The sequence below is a fragment of the Vigna umbellata genome, chromosome 4, assembly GCF_029865625.1.
Source record: "Vigna umbellata cultivar VRB3 chromosome 4, Vumbellata_1.0, whole genome shotgun sequence".
Taxonomy (NCBI): domain Eukaryota; kingdom Viridiplantae; phylum Streptophyta; class Magnoliopsida; order Fabales; family Fabaceae; genus Vigna; species Vigna umbellata.
Window position 1 is genome coordinate 21,830,251 of NC_142168.1, and position 22,200 is coordinate 21,852,450.

Consider the following 22,200-nt stretch of genomic DNA (forward strand, 5'->3'; position numbering starts at 1 on the left):
ATCCTTATCTAATTTAATTTAATAAAAAATAATCATCAGTACAAGTGAGAAAACAACGGCAAATTTTCCACGACATCCGTACAGGACCAGAGCTAACTCGAAGGTCATGGAGAATTGGGAGCAGTCACACGAATCTATTAAGGCTGATGTCAGCCAGTTGAAGGATCAGATGGCCCAGATTTTGGTAGCTCTCGAAGCCTTGAAGGCTACGGGAGGGACGACGTCTTCGCAAGTTGAGGGAAATGCTCAATATTACCCTCCGTTGTTCAATGCTGGGAGCCAATCTGTTTCGTTCCCAATGTATGGATTACCTCCAGGTTACACCCCACCTGTGGGAGAATACACAGAAGGGGAGCAGACTTCATTCTCTTTCCCTACCACTGCCAACGTACCGCCAATCAGTATTCAGGGACCTGTTATAATGTCCGCACCTATGGTAAATGAAGGAATGCATGCAAACATGTCTGATGGAATACGAGTAACTCCGGTGCCGCTTGTGATTACCGGAGAGGGCTTTTCTACAGGGGCTGTGCCGTATACTTTGTTTCAGGGGGTAACTAGTAATGTCGATGGGGCAAAGGATAAACTTGAGAGCCTAGAGGCAAGATTGAGGGCTGTGGAGGGGTATGAAAGTTATGGATTTGGGGATGTTTCTAGATTGAGCTTGGTTCCTGGCGTCAAAATTCCACATAAGTTCAAGGCGCCAGATTTTGAGAAGTATAAGGGAAATACATGCCCAAAGAGCCATCTAACCATGTTTTGCAGAAAGATGGCTGCATATGCTTACGATGAGCAGCTGCTCGTTCATGTTTTTCAAGATAGTTTGGCTGAAGTGGCATTAAACTGGTATATACCCATTTGGAGCCGACTCGAATTCGTTGTTGGGCAGACTTGGCTGATGCTTTTGTGAAGCAGTACATATACAATACACATGTCGCGCCAGATCGTTTACAGCTGCAAAACATGTCGAAGAAAGACAACGAAACTTTTAAGGAGTATGCTCAGCGGTGGAGGGAATTGGCTGCACAAGTTGAGCCACCTTTGTATGATAAAGAAATGGTGGCAATGTTTGTAAATACGCTCCAACCACCATTTTATGAACATATGGTGGGAAATGTATCTTCAAATTTTGCCGATATCATCATGATAGGCGAGCGAATAGAGATCGGGTTGAAAAATGGGAAGATTGCATATGGCTCGTCGGCGGGTGCAAACTCCAAAAAACCCAATTTCAACTCAGGGAAAAGAAAGGAGGGAGATGTGCATGCAACATCTGCAACCCCCGTGTGGAGAGGTCAAGCTCCCACCCATAACTATCGACCATACTGGGGTCAACATCCACATGCAGCTAACGCGTCATTTGGTCATCAAATTAGGCCTCAACAACAACCAGGGTACTATCAACCACAATACATTCCGATGAATAATTGGAGGGGTGGGGCAAATGTAGGTTCCAATGTGAATGTGGGTCCCAATACTTATCCAAGAAGGAACCAGGAAAGAAATTATGTTAACTTTACTCCAATTCCTACAACTTATACGGAATTATTGCCTCAGCTTATCAAACAAGGTCTAGTTGTCGTTTGTCCCCTGAAGCCTTTGCAGCCTCCGTACCCAAGAGGTTATGATGCAGACGCAAAGTGTAGTTATCATGGAGGGGCCGCTGGTCATTCCACTGAGAGGTGTCTGGCTTTCAAGCATAAAGTACAGACTCTAATTGATTCCGGGTGGTTAAAGTTCCAAGAGGATAAGCCTAGTGTCGAGTCCAATCCTTTATCTGGGCATGGAAGTGCTTCGACGAATGCTGTCGAAGTGAAAGAACATGAGCTGGTGAGAAATGTGAAAGAAGTCAAGAGCTCTAGGAGGTTTATTTTGGAGGCGTTGCTGAAAGTGGGTATCTTGAAGGGTGATTATGATGAGAGTATGGCGTGTGTGCTCCACCCAGAGGCTGAGCACTCTATTGAGGAGTGTGTTGAGTTTGAAGAAATTCTGCAAGACTTGCTAGATCGTGGTTTGATGCAAGTATGTCACAAGAATGAGGAGGGAGAGGTATTTGCACAGACTGGTGATGAATCCGGTATGATTTTACCAGAACCATTAGTGATTCGTTTCACTAAGACTACTTCTATCCCACCAACTCAAGGAAGGTCGCCTGTAGTTATCCATGTACCAGCTCCTTTTCCTTACAAGAACGAAAAAGCCGTCCCATGGAGATATGAGACGCATGCGTCAGGCGAAACGCAAAGCGTTGACCCTGTCGTCAAAAACATATCAAGGATAGGGGGAATGACTAGGAGTGGTCGAATTTTCACATCACCAGAGTTGGCTCGAGAAAGGGTTAATGATAAGGAAGCAACGATGGCCGCGAAGGCAAAAGAATTCTTAAAGGGGAAGGGTGCACAGACAGAGGAGATCCCCGATAAGGAAGAGAAGAGAGAAGTTTCTGAAGAGGAGGCTTGTGAATTTTTAAAATTCATACAACAAAGCGAATATAAAGTGGTGGAACAGTTAAACCGTATGCCTGCTCGCATATCCTTGTTAGACTTGCTCATGCATTCGGCATCACACAGAAAGTTGCTAATGAAGATACTCAGTGAGGCTCACGTGGAGCAAGGTATTTCGTTGAATAAATTCGAGGGTATTGTTGGCAATATTGTTGCTAATAATTATCTCACCTTTACGGATGAAGAGATACCTGCTGAAGGAAGAAGGCATAACAAGGCTTTTCACGTCTCTGTGAAATGCCTGGATCATGTTATTGCGCGTGTTTTAGTGGACAATGGGTCCTCCTTGAATGTCATGCCGAAAGCAACTCTGGAAAAGCTACCTTGCGAAGGGATGCATATGAGGCCTAGTTCAATGATTGTGAGGGCGTTTGATGGTAGTAAAAGAGAAGTGATGGGAGAGGTGGAATTACCAATGCAAGTTGGCCCGTGTGTCTTTCAAATAACATTCCAGGTTATGGATATCCTGCCAGCTTATAGTTGTCTGTTGGGACGTCCCTGGATTCATTCGGCTGGAGTTGTGCCTTCTACACTACACCAGAAGTTGAAGTATGTGATGGGAGATAAGCTGGTGATAGTATCAGGAGAAAAGGATCTTCTTGTGAGTGGGCCATCATCCACGCGCTACATCGAGGCGGCTGAAGAAGCTCTGGAAACAGCCTTCCAATCGTTGGAAATTGTGGGAAATGCTTGTGTGGAACCGTTTCCAGTAAATCCTCGTCTATCATGTGCTTCTATTATGATGGCCAAGATTATGCTAAAAGAGGGCTATATATATGGGGAAGGTTTGGGCAAATATCGGCAGGGGCGAGCATTCCCTCTAGAATGAAGCCGGAAATGTCCCTAAAAATTAAAGAAGAGGTCCAAAAGCAATTTGATGCAGGATTTTTGGCTGTGGCAAGATACCCACAATGGGTAGCAAATGTTGTACCAGTGCCTAAGAAGGATGGGAAAGTTCGAATGTGTGTTGACTACCGTGATTTGAATCGTGCAAGTCCGAAGGATAATTTCCCGTTACCACATATCGATACTCTGGTTGATAATACGGCCAAATTTTCGTTATTTTCGTTCATGGATGTATTCTCGGGATATAATCAAATTAAAATGGCACCGGAAGATATGGAAAAAACGACCTTTATCACGTTATGGGGAACATTCTGTTATAAGGTGATGTCTTTCGGACTCAAGAATGCTGGGGCAACATACCAAAGGGCAATGGTGACACTTTTTCATGATATGATGCATAAGGAAATTGAAGTTTATGTGGATGACATGATTGCAAAGTCTGAATCAGAAGAGAAGCATATTTTCAATCTAAGGAAATTATTTGAGAGGCTGAGAAAGTACAAACTCAGGTTAAATCCTGCCAAATGCACGTTTGGAGTAAAGTCGGGAAAATTGTTGGGCTTTATTGTCAGTCAAAGAGGGATAGAAGTTGATCCGGACAAAGTAAGAGCGATAACGGAAATGCCTACGCCCAGAACAGAAAAGGAGGTTCGAGGTTTTTTGGGAAGATTGAACTACATTGCTAGGTTCATCTCCTAATTAACTGATACTTGTGAACCAATGTTCAAGTTACTACGGAAAAATCAGGCCGTAGTCTGGAATGAAAATTGTCAAGTTGCTATTGAAAAGGTCAAACAATACCTGCAAGACCCTCCTGTATTGCGTCCACCTATGCCAGGAAGACCGCTCATCTTGTATTTGACCGTGCTGGATAATTCAATGGGTTGTGTATTGGGTCAGCATGATGAAGACGGGAAAAGAGAGCATGCTATATATTACTTGAGCAAAAGATTTACAGATTGCGAACAACGATATTCGTCGTTAGAGCGAACTTGTTGTGCACTGGCGTGGGCTACTCATCGTTTAAGGCAATACATGTTGAGCCATTCTACTTGGTTGATATCTAAAATGGATCCTATCAAGTATATTTTCGAAAAGCCCGCTCTAACTGGAAGGATAGCTCGATGGCAGATGCTATTGTCAGAGTACGACATTGTATATGTTACTCAGAAATCTATCAAGGGTAGCGCTTTAGCGGAATATTTAGCCCATCAACCCATTAGCGATTATCAGCCGATGCAACCTAAATTTCCTGATGAAGATGTCATGGCTTTATTTGCTGAGAACAAAGAGGACAAAGATGAAAAAGCATGGACGGTATTATTCGATGGGGCCTCGAATGTAATGGGGCATGGAATAGGGGCAGTGCTTATCTCTCCTAAGAATCAATACATTCCAATGACGGCAAGGTTGTGTTTTAATTGCACGAATAATATCGCAGAATATGAAGCCTGTGCCATGGGTATTCGAGCAGCAATAGAGTCTAAAGCAAAAATTCTGGATGTATATGGAGATTCAGCTTTGGTCATCCATCAATTGAAGGGAGAATGAGAGACTAGGGATACTAAATTAATTCCATACCAAGCTTACATCAGGGGATTAGTTGAGTATTTCGATTCCATCACGTTTAATCATATACCGCGAGAAGATAATCAATTAGCAGACGCATTGGCTACCTTGTCATCGATGTTTGAAGTTGATCAAGATGCAGAATTGCCAATGATTGAAATGAAGAGTCATGCAAAGCCAGCGTATTGTCATTTCATCGAAGAGGAGGTAGATGGTAAACCTTGGTACTTTGATATCAAGCATTATCTTAGGACCCGAGAATATCCAGAGAAGGCATCAGAAAACGACAAAAGGGTGTTAAGGAGGTTGGTTGGCAGTTTCATTTTGAGTGGGGATATTCTATATAAGAGGAATCATGACATGGTTCTCCTTAGATGCGTAGATGCAAAAGAAGCCGAGCTGATACTAAAAGAAGTACACGAGGGTACATTTGGCACGCACATGAATGGGCACTCAATGGCCAGGAAGATACTGAGAGCGGGGTATTTTTGGTTGACTATGGAAAATGATTGCTGTACACATGTGAGAAAATGTGAGAAATGCCAGGTATACGCAAGTAATATCAATGTTCCACCCACGACCTTGAACGTGTTGTCTGCACCATGGCCCTTTTCGATGTGGGGAATAGATGTCATCGGAGCTATAGAGCCAAAGGCGTCAAATGGACACCGTTTCATATTAGTCGCAATCGACTACTTCACCAAGTGGGTTGAGGCCGCTTCTTATGCTAATGTGACCAGAAAGGTGGTGACCAAGTTCATAAAAAGGGATTTGATTTGCAGATACGGGCTCCCTAACAGGATCATCACTGATAATGCCACTAACTTGAATAACCAGATGATGACAGAGTTATGTAAGGAATTCAAAATTCATCATCTTAATTCTTCTCCTTATCGTCCAAAGATGAATGGGGCAGTAGAGGCTGCTAACAAAAATATCAAGAAGATTGTGCAGAAGATGGTGGTCACATATAAGGATTGGCATGAAATGCTTCCTTTTGCTTTACATGGTTATCGCACTTCGGTACGAACATCGACTGGGGCAACGCCTTTCTCGCTTGTATATGGAATGGAGGCAGTACTTCCGTTTGAAGTGGAAATTCCGTCCTTACGAGTTTTAATGGAAACCCAATTAGAAGAGGCGGAATGGGTTCAAGCTCGTTTCGACCAGCTCAATCTCATCGATGAAAAAAGACTAACAACAGTATGCCATGGAAAATTGTACCAAAGAAGAATGAAGAAGGCATTTGACAAAAAGGTACACCCAAGAGAATTTCATGAAGGTGAGCTGGTGTTGAAGAAGATTCTACCCATACAGAAGGATCATAGAGGCAAATGGACTCCAAATTATGAAGGGCCATTTGTAGTGAAGAAAGCATTTTCTGGTGGGGCACTAATTCTCACGAGAATGGACGGAGAGGAGTTACCATTGCCAGTTAATTCTGATGCAGTAAAAAAGTTTTACGCATGATGATTCCGTGATAGTGGTTGCCATTAAGGGGATGTTGATATTATCTTCAATGCTTATTGTACTCTGTGTTTTATTCAATAAATAAATTTCACGTGAGTTCATTCATATTTTGGTTGTTTGCATTCCATCTGAAATATTGCATGTCACGCTGAGCTGTTAAGTAGTTAAGGGGAAATGAAAACGAAAATAAGTAAACGCGTGTTGATAAAAGCATCACAGGTATATCAGGTTGGCAAGCTCGGTCCTAGAGGATGTCGAAAAGGAAAAACGAAAAAAAAAAAAAAAGGTTACATGTTGAGTTTGTTGTTAATAAAGTTGTCAAGAACATAGTATTTTCGAAAAAATTTTGAAAAATACCGTTGGTGAGTACTTCCCTGATTCAAGGTTTTGGGAGTAACCGGTGTTCTTTTCTTGATAAAGCATATGCATTCACATTACTTGAACCCTATTTTTTTTCGTTTCCCATAAGATGAAGGATTTCGCCATATGCCTAATATTGGGGCAGTTTTCATTATGTTACATATCACCGATAATCCGTTGATCAGGGAGATATATATATATATATATATATAAAAAAAGATATATAAAAAAAAAAAAAAAAAAAGAGAAAACAAAGGAAACAAAGCAAAGGAAAAATGAAGTGGATGTGTCAAACACTACATAGTTTTGTTTCAGGTTTAAATTCAAGAGAAAGCCAGACAAACAAGATTCAGAGTGACGTGTGGCCATTTTTCGTTATCCAATCGTCAAAAGCAGTTCATCCAATTGCACCCCTTTTGAGCCAAAATTCATAATTGTTTTCATCACCCTAGACAAGAATCATTAGCATATCGACGTCAACTTAAAAACATACATCATAAGCATCCAAAGTTGAGGAGGAAATCTCTAAAAGGAAGAAAGAAAAACAAAACAAAAATGAAAAGGAAAGTATCATAAAGGACCACAGCAGGGGCAACAAAAAGAATGATCCAAAGGGAAAGAAAGAAAAAAAAAACAACAATAAAGGATGCCTGAAGTTCAAATCTCTAAAGACAGTTGACTGGGCACCTTGCAAATGATTCTTGTTTAAAAGCTTTAACCGTCAAACACTTATTTGGGCCTTCATTATCCTTTCTTTCAAAACCTTTTGACCTTTAACCACGGTACAAGCTAATAAAAGTCCACGCTGACTGAACACTGTTTGTCCTAATCTTTCTCAAGAATTTAACTTTGAAACAGAATGATGTGGTGAACGACGCAATTCAGTTTTATTTTCAAAAAAAAAAAAAAAAAAAAAAAAAAAAAAATCTCCCTGTCAATCGAAGGTTATCCAATTTGGGGGAATCTTTCATACCCAAACCTTTTCATTTTTCCAAAGCATACTTATTGTGCAAAATTGGGGTAATATGGGAGCCCAACATGTTAATAACACTTTCCCCCAGATGAGGGACACACATACGTTAATATTTGCTCATAGAAAATCATTATTCATCTGCTTTTCATAACCATTCTTCTACATCCTACAGGGTTCAAGTTAATTTGGATTGCAAAAAGCGATAAAAAGAATTTTAACTCAGGGTTACACTTTCTTCCTGCTCATCAAGGGGTTCTATACCTATCAACGTTGTTTTTAAGGAATGCGTTTTGAACGTACATCGTGTTTGATGACAATATTAACAATGGATTCCAAGCATGGAATTTTGAAATAAAAAAGCGATGAAAAGTGAGAGTAAAAGAAAAGAACAAAATGAAAGTCTCATGTGTCTATGCATTCATGCACCATCATGACATAACATCATCTCAGAGGAAGCGAGGAGAATTGTTTGCAAAATCTTCATGTTTAACTCGGCATTTATCAACTTTTCAAAGCTACAAATCATGTTTTAATTTTCTGTTATCGGCCCTCTGCATGGCAATGGTCGGATTTAAATTTATGTTCTGTGAGTTTGGCCCTCTGCGAGGCAATGGTCAAATCCAGGTTTTAGTTTTCTGTTATCGGCCCTCTGCATGGCAATGGTCGGATTTAAATTTCTGTTCTGTGAGTTTGGCCCTCTGCGAGGCAATGGTCAAATCCAGGTTTTAGTTTTCTGTTATCGGCCCTCTGCATGGCAATGGTCGGATTTAAATTTCTGTTCTGTGAGTTTGGCCCTCTGCGAGGCAATGGTCAAATCCAGGTTTTAGTTTTCTGTTATCGGTCCTCTGCATGGCAATGGTCGGATTTAAATTTCTGTTCTGTGAGTTTGGCCCTCTGCGAGGCAATGGTCAAATCCAGGTTTTAGTTTTCTGTTATCGGTCCTCTGCATGGCAATGGTCGGATTTAAATTTCTGTTCTGTGAGTTTGGCCCTCTGCGAGGCAATGGTCAAATCCAGGTTTTAGTTTTCTGTTATCGGCCCTCTGCATGGCAATGGTCGGATTTAAATTTCTGTTCTGTGAGTTTGGCCCTCTGCGAGGCAATGGTCAAATCCAGGTTTTAGTTTTCTATTATTGACCCTCTGCATGGCAATGGTCAGATTTAAATTTCTGTTCTGTGAGTTTGGCCCTCTGCGAGGCAATGGTCAAATCCAGGTTTTAATTTTCTGTTATCGGCCCTCTGCATGGCAATGGTCGGATTTAAATTTCTGTTCTGCGAGTTTGGCCCTCTGCGAGGCAATGGTCAAATCCAGGTTTTAATTTTCTGTTATCGGCCCTCTGCATGGCAATGGTCGAATTTAAATTTATGTTCTGCGAGTTTGGCCCTCTGCGAGGCAATGGTCAAATCCAGGTTTTAGTTTTTGTTACTGATACTTTACTTGACATTGGTCGTTTGACATCGTGACTTGAATCATTTTGTTCGATTGAAACCCGGACAAAATTAGTGTTTTTATCTTTACTTAGCTTTACTTAAATAATACGAAAAGATTAAATTTTCATATTATTTAGTAATATCTAAGTAAAGAGGGGCAGCTGTCAACACTCAATTTTGTCCGGGTTGAAAAAATGTGTTTTTATTGGTTTTTTTTATTTTATTTTATTTTACCTTTTTGTTTTATTCTATTTTTATGTATTTAGATTTTTGCTTTTAATTCAATTTCTATTTTTCTTATCTTCAATTTGTTTTAATAGAGTTAATTAATCAAAATAATTAAAAAATTGAAAAATAAAATTAAAACTGAAAATAATTAAAAAATAAAATTAAAAAAAAAATAAAAAATAGAAAACGTGGAAAAGGGCGCGTATGGGATGCGTGTCTGGGGTGAGGGGACAAGGTGGTTAAGGAGAATTTTTCCAAGATTTTTGGAAAGGGGGACAAGGTGGTTACAGGAGAATATTTTCCAAGATTTTGGGGGAGAGGATTTTGGTTGGATCAGGGAGAGAAAAAGGGAGAAGGAGGACACACATGGGGACCATCATTTGGGGAAATCATCATCCAGATTCATCATTGGCACCGGCAGAGAAAACGAAAGGCTAGGGGAGGTCACGGGATACAGAGTGATAGCAGCAACCATAGCAGCAGGTAAGTTTCTGTTCATTTGTGCATCCAGATTAATCATGTATGCTTACTGCTTAAACTCCATTCACCCCATTCTCGCCAGCCCATATACCATTATCACAGAATCAATTATCCCCTTCACGCTCATATGCACACAACACACTCATCTCTTCCAGTACCAAATTAACGAGAATCAATCAATTAAACCAATCAATAAACAGTAAGAAATTAGGGGAGGCGGAGAAGGAAAAGTGGTGTTGCGGGGGGCATTTGGCATTCAAGAAAATCCTCGAATGGAGAAGAATAAGAGGGGCGTTGATGGCACCGGTGAGGTTAGTGGCGTGACTGCGTTGAGTCCCGGCAGCCTGGGCTGTTGAGAAGGAATCTGGTGGCTGTGGAAATGACCGGGGAGGTAGACGAGGATAGGCACAAAGGGGACATTATCATGGCAGTGGTCGGGTTCGTCGTGAAGGTTGTAGCAGTGATGAAGCTGATGTTGATGGGTGATGATGACGCGAGCGGATCGGAGATGAAGGCGGAGGAAAACCCTACATGAGAATCGCTGGTTTTCGAAGAGAGAAGAATGGAGACGGTGGTGTCGTGGCTGGCGGTGGTTATGGGAGCGCGAGTCGTCGCCGGCGAGCCCAAGACGTGTTCTGGTTGAAGCAACGGTGGCCGGCTCTGACGGAGATGTCAGTGAGTCGTGGTGCTGAGTAGGAGATCTTGGATCTCTGGAGAGGGCACGAGCCGGCGTGAAGGAGTGAATGAGAGTGGGAAGGCAGAACCCCTAGGAAATTCTAGGTTAGAAACCATTCAACTGGGCCAGGCCCAGAATATAGCGTACGTCCAGGAACCTTGGGCCTTGTTTGGTGCGTTCGTTATTTACCTCTTATCCAAACGTCCGTTCGGACATTTCTTGGACGGACTGTTTGACAGCCATCTCCCCAACGAACGTCCGTTCGTCATTTTCGATAACGAGCGTTCGTCAGTGAGCTTCATTGTCCAAACGTCCACTTGTCATTTCAACGACGAGCGTTCGTCATTAGGTTTCCCTGTCTAAACGTTCGTTCGTCATTTCAATGATGAGCGTTCGTCCTTGAGCTTTCCTCTCTACACGTTCGTTCGTTTTCAATAACGAACGTTCGTCATATAAGCTTACCTGTCTAGACGTCCGTTCGTCATAACGAACGTTCGTCATTAGGTTTCCCTGTCTAAACGTCCGTTCGTCATTTCAATAACGAACGTTCGTCCTTTAGCTTACATTTTTGAACGTCCGTTCGTCGTGTCAATAACGAACGTTCGTCCTTAAGCTTACATTTTTGAACGTCCGTTCGTCTTGTCAGTAACAAACGTTCGTCCTTTAGCTTACGTTTTGGACGTCCTTTCGTCGTGTGAATAACGAACGTTCGTCCTTAAGCTTACATTTCGGACGTCCGTTCGTCATTTCAATAACGAACGTTCGTTCTTAAGCTTCCATTTTTGAACGTCCGTTCGTTATTTCAATATCGAACGTTCGTCATTAAGTCACTGTTTAAACGTCCGTTTCATGTCTTCAATGAGCGTTCGTCATTCAGCCTTCGTTCCCAACGTCCGTGCATTATCTCTCTCTACGAACGCTCGTCATTCATCCCACATTTTTAAACGTCCGTTCGTTATCTCTCGCCACGAACGCTCGTCATTTAGTGTCCTTTACCAGTGAACGTTCGTCCTATCCCCAACGAACGCTCGTTCGGCCACTTTGATTTCTTTTGTTTATTTATTTTATTTTTATATTTTTTTATATATATTTATTATTCTCTTATCTTATTTTGTTCTATCTATTTATTTTAGACGTGTACTTATCCTGAAATATATAATATTTATAGGTTAAATAAAAGAATTTACAAGAATATTTTTAAAGGTTTAAGCACACGTGTGACCGCTCGCGTCGTCCTTGTGCTAAAAACCTTTTCTTCTTTTTTATAAAAATTATTACAAAAATATTTAAAGGTTTAAGCGCACGTGTGACCGCTCGCGTCGTCCTTGTGCTAAAAACCTTTTTCTTCTTCCTTAAATAAATTTACATAAAAAATACGTTTTGAAGGTTAAGTACACGTGTGACCGCTCGCGTCGTCCTTGTGCTAAAAACCTTTTTCTTCTTTTCTTAAATAAAATTTCAAAAATACGTTTAAAGGTTGAACACTCGTGTGATCGCCCGCATCGTCCTAGTGTTCAATACTTTTCTTTCCTATTTACGTAATATAAATGAGGGTATGAGTGCTCGTGCGATCATCCGCATCAGCCTAGTACTCAATACTCTCAAGTCTTCCTAAATAAGTAAATAACGGTATGAGTGCTCGTGTGATCGTCCGCATCGTCCTAGTGCTTAATATCGTTATTTCTCTTTTTAAAAAAGGTAATTAAACATATTTAAATATCGTTTTAAAGGTATGAATACTCGTGCGACCGTTCGCGTTGGCCTAGTACTCATTACCTTCTTTTTCTCGAAAATATTAAAAACATAAAATCTCCAAAAATTAAAAACATCTGCTTTTCCAAACAACAAACAATCTCTTAGCTAGAACTACGTAACCCTGATTTCTCATTTTGAATGAGAATACGTAGGAGCAAGGTCAATCCTTGTCGGGCCCAAAAAACTAAAAAATATGTTTTGTTTATTTAGAATTTTATTTTAGGGGATAATTAAACATTTTGAAAACCACATCATATTCGTGCATTTAGTTAAAGGTACTGCCTTAGGGCAGGCGTTGTGGGGTGCTAACACCTTCCCCACACGTAACCGACTCCCGAACCCAATCTTTGGTTTTCGTGGACCGTGCTTTATCGTTTTGAGGTTTTTCCGTAGTTTTCCATAATAAACTATGGTGGCGACTCCAAATCTCTTTTTAAAACCCGTTTCTTTTTGGATCGTCGTCCCGTCGCGATTCCGGTTGCGACAACATGTTTATCTATTATAATTAAAACTGGTAAGCAGCAAACTTCGGATAAAATTTACTATGGATTAGTGTTTTTCTTTTTAAAAATACAATATCTATTCAATTTACATATACGTGATGCATAAAATAAACTACAAATTATATGGTGTATACTATGATATATAGACCAAACGGTAATCATCAAAGACTGATCGATCGATCTACTGTAGTAGCGCTTGTCAACCAGGTCAAACTGGGACAATGCTCATCAACTATGTATTATACCTAGTAGAGATCAAATGATCATACACTCAGCATCGTTCGGTCACCACTATGGCCAACCAGGACAAACGGTTCTATTAAAGCTAAGCCACAATTCGGCCAGTGCTTATATTATTATTCGGCCCGATGTCCAACGGACGATAAAATAATCAAAGATATCTGATTAAAGATCTTGATAGGTGGTTTATGAGCAACCAATCGGATTTTAAGGTAAGTTTGTTTATATTTTATTGGACCTCTGTCATTTTAATGCATTTGGCGTAGCACCCCCTTAAATGTTTGAGACACCACTCTCACTCCAACAGTGTTCGTCATCTCCAATTAAATACCTATTATGATCCGTGGACAGAGCGGTCTTTCCAGTACCTAATATGAACAAATTGCAGAGAAAAGGTCCATTAATTAGTGCTGCAAAATGGAAGAGGATAATCCATTTCTGGTATACGAAAGTTCTGTGTAACAAGACTGGTAAATTTCTGGTTCTAACACTTATTTGATGATCCAACAGAGTTATACCTGAGAGTCCAAAAAAGAGAGCAACATCCCCAACTTTTCCCATGTTGCAGCCAGAGTGCAGGGATAGGATTTGGCGCTTAGGCATGAGATAGTGCATGACACTAAAGAGACCCTTCTTCATTTCCCCTGCATACTGTGTCCCAAGGATGACCATTTCCTTCCTTGCAAGATTAAGATCAATGCTAGTGGAGGATGTCATGCAGCGAGTGTAACGATTGCAAGGAAACTTCCTAGCATTGTATATAGTGTATGGCTATCTCGAGCTGCATCTGTTGGCATTTTAATAGTAACAAATTCCATAAACACCATTCCTATGTTGTACACATCAGTTTTCTCTGTGCCCTTTAGTGAGTATGCATACTCTAAAAACATAGAAATGTCAATCCATGGTTAACATTAGGACAAGATACTTAGAGGTTTATGGAACAAAATTCTGATTAGATTAAACTAAAAGTTCATTTGGGTATTAAAAGTTTGCATAACAAAAGAATGAGATGAATAACAAAAGTCAATGGTGTAATCAACTATTACCTAGGGCTATGTATCCATAAGATCCAGCAAAGCAAGAATTAGACTATGCATTAGATTCTGGATTCTCAACGAGTGATTTTTCCAGTCCAAAGTCTCCCAGGTGTGATTCTGGGCACATATAAGGAGTCCTAATGACCTAAGTTTAGAGCAAGAACAAACAGAAATTAATTTAGACAAAAAATGTTGAAATAGTGAACAAAAAAATAGTTTGGCAATATCACTCATTGAGGAAGCAAGATCATCATATGTCAACATTTTAGCAAGACAAAAGTCCCCTGCATCCCCAATTTTTAGCATGCGGATAGTATACAACACACCAAAATCCCAATTAGAGATGAAATCAAAAAAGCAGCGTGAGGATAAAATGAGTAAGCTATTTACCTAGACGTATATCTCAGCAGTAACCTTCTCCAATTCCACCAACTTCTGTTTGAAATCATTGATCTCCTTCTCCTTTTCATCAACCTTATCTCTCATCTCCTCCTCGAACCTAATCCTCTTGTTCCTTTCCTCAATTTCCTTGGTTTCCAGAACTCCAATCTTTCTCTCCAAATCCATAACCATAACCTCACCCTCTGCCTTCACCTTCTTCAAAGCTTTCAGTTCCTTCTCCAAAGACTCAACCAACGACTCCTTCTCCCCTAAATTCTTCCTCAATTCAGAATCATCCGTCCTCGCCTCCTCTGACGTAGTCATCTCCAATATCAAATCATGCTGTAACCTCGCCAAGTCCGTCTTCAGGTCCATTTCCCTCCCCGCGATAACCTCGACCGCAACAACATCCTTCAATCAACGTTTAATCGGTGGAAAGGGATTATAATCGGTAGAAAATGTGGAAAATGATGTTTCAATTGGTGGAATCGAAGGTAAAGGCGAAAAAGATGAAGGTATGTGAGAAACCCTAGCAGTAGATGTGGTTGGATGATGAGTGAAGCGAAAATGCAGATCTGTGAAGAGAAATGGAGACTTACGGCTTAAGAACTCTCGAGAGAGAGAGTGAGAAGCTTCTGATGCTCGCCAGGTAAAATGAATGAATCTGTGGAAATGAGAGTGTTTCTCGCGAGAGAAGAAATGCTGAATGAAGATGTGAAGATCGGCCCATGGATGGAGTCAAGACCCTACTAAAGTGTGGTGTTAGGTTGATGAGGATTGGCGTCGAGAAAGAAGGAATATGTCATTAGGTTTTCACAAGGTGAAATGAAGAGATATTATGACCAATTTTTGAACATCAAGCATAATATATTACCAAACTCATGTATTATAATATAGGTCTATAACTTCGTTATAATATATTTTTAATTTACTTACAAATTTGTCATCGCGTTTTATATCATGACTAATATTTATAATTTCATTATAATAAGTTTTGAAATTATTTACAAGTTTGTCATCGCGTTTCATACTATAACTGATTTTTTTAACTCCGTTATAATATGTTTTGAAATTATTTACAAGTTTGTCACCGCATTCCATAGACTGATTTCATAACTACGGTATAATATGTTTTGAAATTATTTACAAGTTTTCCACTACATCCCATATTATGACTGATTTCAAAACTACGTTATAATATGTCTTGTTATAGAATGTTATTTTTCCACTAGTAAAGTTTTCTTATTTATTACAAAAATGTCAAGACGTATACTTTTTATACGTTTTATAACTAAAATTGATATAGAAAGTTTTATTTTTTATTACAAAAATGGCATCGCACCCACTTTTTATACTTGTTATAAATATAGCCGTTATAAAAGTGTTACCATATTTATAGTTATGTCACCATACTATTTTTTATACATGATAGATTATAACTAGGATAATTAGTTGCTATAAAAAGTATTTTCTTTGTCTTATGTAAATGCTAAGCTTCACTTATAATATACTAAATAAGAAGTATTTTTCATTCTTCGTAAGGATTTAAAGGTATAATGATAAAATTCATAAAAGTTATAGAGAAAATAAAAATGGAAAACAACTAATTTGGAAAATTAGTACGAATGAGAAGTGAGAAAATGAGATAGCAAATAGTGCCTACCTGTAGCCCACTCTTAACCCACTCTTAAGGTGGATTTAGTTTAGGGATGACAATAGGTCGGACTGGGCACAAATAGTGCCTACCTGTAGCCCGACCTGCAAAACGAAAATCCAATCCATTACCCGCGTGGATACCCTCTTAAAAAATATCCGCGGATATTTTGAAACCTACAGATATTTTAAAACCCGCGGATATTGCAAAAGTTTTAAACATATATTTTATACATTTTAAAAATAAAATTTAAATAAAATAATAAAAAACTATATATATCGCGAGACCAAGCACCCTAAAAATTCTTGAACCAGAAAAGAAGATCAAAAACTCCAAACTCGCTAGAAGGTTAGGAAAAACCCTAATTGCAAGAACCTTAATCCTAAATCGCGAGAAACAACAACCCTAAATTCCCAATTTCAAAACTCTCAATCCTGAATAAGAACCCCAATATTTCACCATCACCTACAGGGAAAAAACAAAGAAAAATCAATCCCAAATTCGTGAGCCAAACACGAAAATCGAACCCATGTGCTGTGAAGTCGCCCCGAAATGTAGAAGTCCTCTCCCTCTGCAAGATGAACCAAAAAAATTGAAGGGAGAGGAAACCTCCCTCCTTGCACAGCGAACCAACACAGAGGGAATGAGAATAACAAGAAGGGCCATGTGCCCTTGCGAGGCACCAAGGAAGACGATAATGTCACCGGAGTCGTGACATCGTTGCACCGTCGTCTTCACCACCACAAGGCCACCTTCTTTGCTTGAGCCACATATAATTTTCCCCAAGCTAAGTTGTCTGTGTGAGAATTAGTATAGAGAAGAAGCTTGAAGCTTTTGAGTTTGCTCGCGAGAAATGTAAAAAAGAAGAGATTAGGGAAAGAAACTCTAAATAGAGTTTTTTAGAGAAACCAACAATTTGACAATTAGGATTTTTAATTAAGGTTAGTAATTTTTAATTGAAAAACTTTCCCTTTTTTTAAGAGTAATAAAAAGAAAATTTAATTTTAAAAAATATAAATTTTTATTATTATTTTTTGCGGATAACAGGTACTCGCGGGTCGGATAATATAATAGCATCACGTAACCCGTTTAGAAACGAGAATTAAAATACTCACTATCCACTAGTGGCAAATAATAAATATCTGTGTGTAATAATTATCCACCGCGGGTTTTATTCGTGGATACTTGTGGGTATGGATTTTTTTTACCTTCCCTAATTTAGTCTCACTACAAAACTTTAATTAACTTTTAGAAATAATATCATTTATATACACATATAAAATTATACATTTTGTTAGATAGTTTAATATATTATAATTTTATTATATTTAAATCAATATTTTTATATCATACTTTTTATTATATTATTAAATAAAATATATAATAACACTTTATACTTTTTGAATTTTTATATATTAAATAATATATATATATATATATATATATATATATATATATATATATATATATATTTATATCATACTCAAATTAACCATCTTTATGTATGAAATAACACTTCATATATATTTCTCATATAGGTTTAATTGTTTTCTTTGTCCCTAGTTTCGGTGGAGTGTGTCAAGTTGGTCAAACCTTTTAAAAAAAGTTTCAATTTTGTCTAGACTTAGTAAAAAAGTTTCAATTTTTTCTACACCTGACATAATTTGCCGCAATCAAAGTCTCTTCCGTTAAATATGCAGAAAAATAGTATTAACTTTTTTTTTCTCTCTCCTCTACTCCTCTACCACAACAGTTTTTTGTCAATGCTATCAATACTTCAGAATTAATCCTCTCTTTGTCAGTGTTATTAATATTTCAAAATTACTCCTCGTGGAAATTCTGTTTATTTTAAAAGATAATTCTTCTATTTCATTTAAAAAAGTTTTAATCAATAATTATTTTCAACATTAATCTCGGCCAAACATGCTACAAGACCAATTATTTTGCCTGGTCAAAGGTAAATTAGTTACAGAAACCATATGAGACGAACATTAGTGGTTAAAGAAAATTCACAGACAAAAGCACATGGAAGTAGAATTTTTGACACATAATGCATGAGAAAAACTGAAAAAAGTCTATATATACATAAGCAAACATAATACAAGCCCTAACATAGCGTCGAAAAAAGTTTAGTAAAATAGCTATTTTTTACATTGAAAATGTCTTTTTAACAATTTTTTTTACAACTTTTTTATAATTGTGATTAATCCATTTTAAATATATGAACTAATAAAATAATAATATATAATTTATTGTTATAAAGTTATTTTGTGGTAATTAATGTTTAAAAATGTTTAAGAGCATATTTTAGTTATATGATTCCATCATGTTTAAAACCACATTCCCGATTAATTATTTCTTCACGGTAGAAAATTAAAACATGGTTTAAAAGTAATATATAGCCTAATACATGTTAGTAACACTGCATGTTCATCATATTGACATTATGTTGCAGTACTATAATATAGAATTTGCATAAGACAATATGTTGTGTTCCTCCTTGACCAATAATTTCGTTTATTATGTTTAAGAATATGACATCAGGTGGTTGTGACCTCCTCATCCAGGAAAATCAGATAAGGGAAAGGGAAAGAAGAAATCTTATGTGGTGAAGTTGTTCTCCCATTTAAATAAGGAAAATGCTTCAAATAGTCAGTCATCTACACCTACCTCTACCTCCACCTTCATTACAAGTTCCTAACTTGACACCTAATCCACATTTTGTTCCACCTTCATTGTAAGTTCCTGGTTTCACACCTAACCCATAGCAAGTTCCTGTTGATCAATGGACATTACTCTCCCTCTATGTTGGTTCTAACCCAACAACTCCCACAAATATTGCACCATCACCTAGTATAGAGGATGCATATCTACATTCAAGTTCTGCCGCGAATGAGTTGGAATATGGTTCCAACAATTGTCTAATCATTACACCTATTGGAGGAGGGTAACAAAAAAATTAGATAAATTCATGTAGAAAATCAATTTAATGTTGCTACAATTGTATAATGTATTGTTCTAAAGTTTGACTTTTATTTTGGTATAGGTTTTATCCTTCAAAAACAATTGTTGGAACAATCGGTACCGTTATAGAATTTTGCACAGCGGAATAACTTATAAAGCGGAAAGCGTGTTCAGTCAAACTCTTAATAAGATGGTCAGTTTTATAAATTTAATTTACTTAGAGACAAATTTCCAAACAGTTGATGTGTATAAAACAGTAAAGAGTATAGAGAGCAAGAAAATTCAACACAGAATTTTTATCCTGGTTCGATTCAAAAGAATCTACGTCCAGTTGTTAATCACTATAAAAAGTGATTAACGTTTTCACTAAAAATAGTTTCACAAGTTTACAATAAAGTGAATGAAACAGAAAACAGATAAAACCTTCCTTCGAACGAACGAACCGGAAGAACAGAAACTTTGCCAACTTGAAGAGAACCGCTCCGACCTTTGACCCACAAAGCGCGAGCTTCTCCTTTTCACAAGACCAGGCAATGTAATGAACAAGCTTTTGGAACTTCCTCAGATCACACTGTATTCTCAAAAGCTTTTTGTTCAACTGTTGTTTTCTAATTTCACCAAAACAAAATATATAGCCAAGTACACTGAATGCCAAAGGTCAACTCCCAACTGCCATGAATAATCGATTATTGTAAGTGATAATCGATTATTCAAGTCCGTTACAGGGTTTTCAAAAAGTGATAATCGATTATATGAAGTGATAATCGATTATTCCTGTATGACTCTGTGATAATCGATTATTGCTATTCTATAATCGATTATTGAAGATAAAAATGCAAGCTTACAAGGTTTACAAGAATTTCCTACTACATTTAATTTCTACAAATTGCTTTTAACTAATTTTAATATCTTCTTCAACTAAACATCTTGTAGCATCATCAAAACAAATTTCTTCAAGATTTACCAATACTCCTTATTGGTAACAATCTCCCCCTTTTTGATGATGATCAAAAATTCAATTTTAAAAGCAAGTTTGGCTTACCTGCAAAACATATAAGCTAACAAACAGCAACAAGGTTAGCAATACCTGTAATAATTTATACTTTTACCTTTGTATTATTCTTCTCCCCCTTTTTGATCAGAAGCAAAAAGATCGAATGGTAAAGGCTCCCCCTAAATATGATCTCCCCCTCAATTAATCAAAGGATGCATATAATCAAGAGATCATTTTATTTATGAAAAGAAAGGTACATTATAAGAAGACACATAACAGACTGAATTTTAACATAGATGAAATGGCAAGTAAACAACAAAACAGTCTAACAGAGAACCTATATCTAAAACTCAGGACTAGGAGATCTCGCGGGAGGTTGAATGTTGAGATGATTCTCGATGTTAGATAGGCGAACATCAAGATCAAGAAATTGATCAACCATGTGCTCATCAACAGATCGTTGCCAATCATAAATCGCCTCAAAGTGAGTCTTTTGTGCAAGACTCATATCCTCCAATTGTTTAGATAACCTTGCAAAATGTTCTTCCATAGAAATTGAGGAAGAGGAGGGTATGTTGGATGGTCCAGCATCAGACGGAGCAGCGGCACTTACGGGGTCAGCCATATGAGTGTCCATGTCATCATCTTCATCTACATCAGGATGATAATCATCTTTGTGAATAAGGACCCTGCCTCTAGTAATGAATCCCATCTGACGAAAGGTAGTATCGCCAATTTCCGAGCCAACAACTTGAGTGGCTTGGACAAGTTCTCCTTCAATATTGACCCCTTTGTACTCCAAGATTTGAGAAATAAGAAGAGCATAAGGAAGGTGATAAGAATGGGATTTCTTAGCTTTTACCATAGTGTCAGCAATGAGAGCAGGCCAATCGATGTGGATGTGATTCAGGATCCCATACAGAAGAAGTAGATCCTGTTCAGAACATTGAGCATGATTGGTTGCTCTAGGACATAGGATCCAGACAAGTAAGTAGTGAATCATCCTTTCTTCAACCTTGAAACCTCCAACAAGCAATTGCCTTCGATTAGTCTGTTGTTCAGGGTGACGTAGGAAGGATTGGAAGGTCGATAATCGATCGAAATCTTGGAGTCCGAGATGAACTTTAACAGCATCATCCCAGATGGGTAGTTGGGCAACGTTGGTCCACACATCATCATCTAAAATTATAGGGACACCCTTGACTTTGGTGGAAATAATCCCATCTCGATATCGCAAGTTGAAGTAGAACACTCTGATGAGATCGGGATAAATGCAACCGTTTTGCTCCACCAGATTTGAGAGTCCTTGATCATTAAACAGCGCTGGAAATTGAAATCCATAGAAACGGAAAAAATCAAGGCGAATATACTTTACTGCCATGATTCGTCTCTCTTGCCAGGAAGAAACATAGTCCGCATGTCTTTCTTGATCTGAAATCCATCCATCAATCGTTGCCGGACGTGGTTGAGAGGAAGAGGATGCTCCAACAGCTCTGCGGCGATGTCTCCTTGAATCTGCCATGGAGAAAGGTTGAGGGAGTGATAGTTTGAGAGAGTGAGTAAAATTGGAGGGATTTGAAGCTCAAGATTTTGATTTCAGTAGTTTCTAGGTGCAAAAAGATGGCTAACAATCGATTATAGAGGCCTATTTATAAGAAGAAGGAAAGAACTAGCCGTTTATGACCGTTTTGAGCCGTTATGGAGTCTCCAACGGCTTTATTTTTGAAACTGGTAGCGTGATAATCGATTATCGTAAGTGATAATCGATTATCTGCTCGTTGGTCACTTTCCAGAAATTGTACGATAATCGATTATGTATGAAGATAATCGATTATTTGCTCATGATTTTCCAGGTATGAGTTTGAAAATTCATAATCGATTATGGAGTAAGATAATCGATTATCTTAGTGTAGAGGATGTATCCCAGGTTTGTAATAATCGATTATGACCTGATGATAATCGATTATGAACGCTGATCTTACAAAAATTTGCAAAGAACCATAAATGTGGAGTCTAAGACATGTCTAATACCCCTAACTCTCTTCTAAGCTCATAGAATCTATCTTTAGGCAGGGCTTTAGTAAAGATATCAGCTAATTGATGTATCGTGTCAATGTATTCAATTTGGCAATCT

The 22,200-nt window shown here is 38.3% G+C and overlaps 1 protein-coding gene and 1 long non-coding RNA gene across 2 annotated transcripts; one reads left to right on the forward strand and one right to left on the reverse strand.

Annotated features, from left to right (window-relative positions):
* The first annotated feature begins 1,143 nt into the window (after window positions 1–1,143).
* Window positions 1,144–10,394, forward strand: LOC148199560 (uncharacterized). Its single transcript, XM_088112706.1, has 6 exons — window positions 1,144–2,395; window positions 2,690–2,986; window positions 3,083–3,289; window positions 3,388–3,539; window positions 4,521–4,667; window positions 10,203–10,394. The coding sequence occupies exons 1-6, from the start codon at window positions 1,144–1,146 to the stop codon at window positions 10,392–10,394; spliced, it is 2,247 nt and encodes a 748-aa protein (XP_087968832.1).
* A 2,894-nt stretch (window positions 10,395–13,288) lies between these two features.
* LOC124820633 (uncharacterized) lies at window positions 13,289–14,203 on the reverse strand. The gene is made up of 3 exons (XR_015785425.1): window positions 14,083–14,203; window positions 13,552–13,913; window positions 13,289–13,401 (listed from the first exon to the last, which is right to left on the reverse strand). It is a non-coding gene; the product is annotated as an uncharacterized LOC124820633 (long non-coding RNA).
* Between the last annotated feature and the right edge of the window lie 7,997 nt (window positions 14,204–22,200).

What these genes read in the sequence shown, in the direction of transcription:
- LOC148199560 (XM_088112706.1), top strand. Translation starts at nt 1,144, where the DNA reads ATGATAGGCGAGCGAATAGAGATCGGGTTGAAAAATGGGAAGATTGCA. An exon ending in AGAATTCTTAAAGGGGAAGG is followed by an intron (nt 2,396 to 2,689) that starts GTGCACAGACAG and finishes TTACGGATGAAG; the next exon opens with AGATACCTGCTGAAGGAAGA. An exon ending in TACCACATATCGATACTCTG is followed by an intron (nt 3,540 to 4,520) that starts GTTGATAATACG and finishes TATGTTACTCAG; the next exon opens with AAATCTATCAAGGGTAGCGC.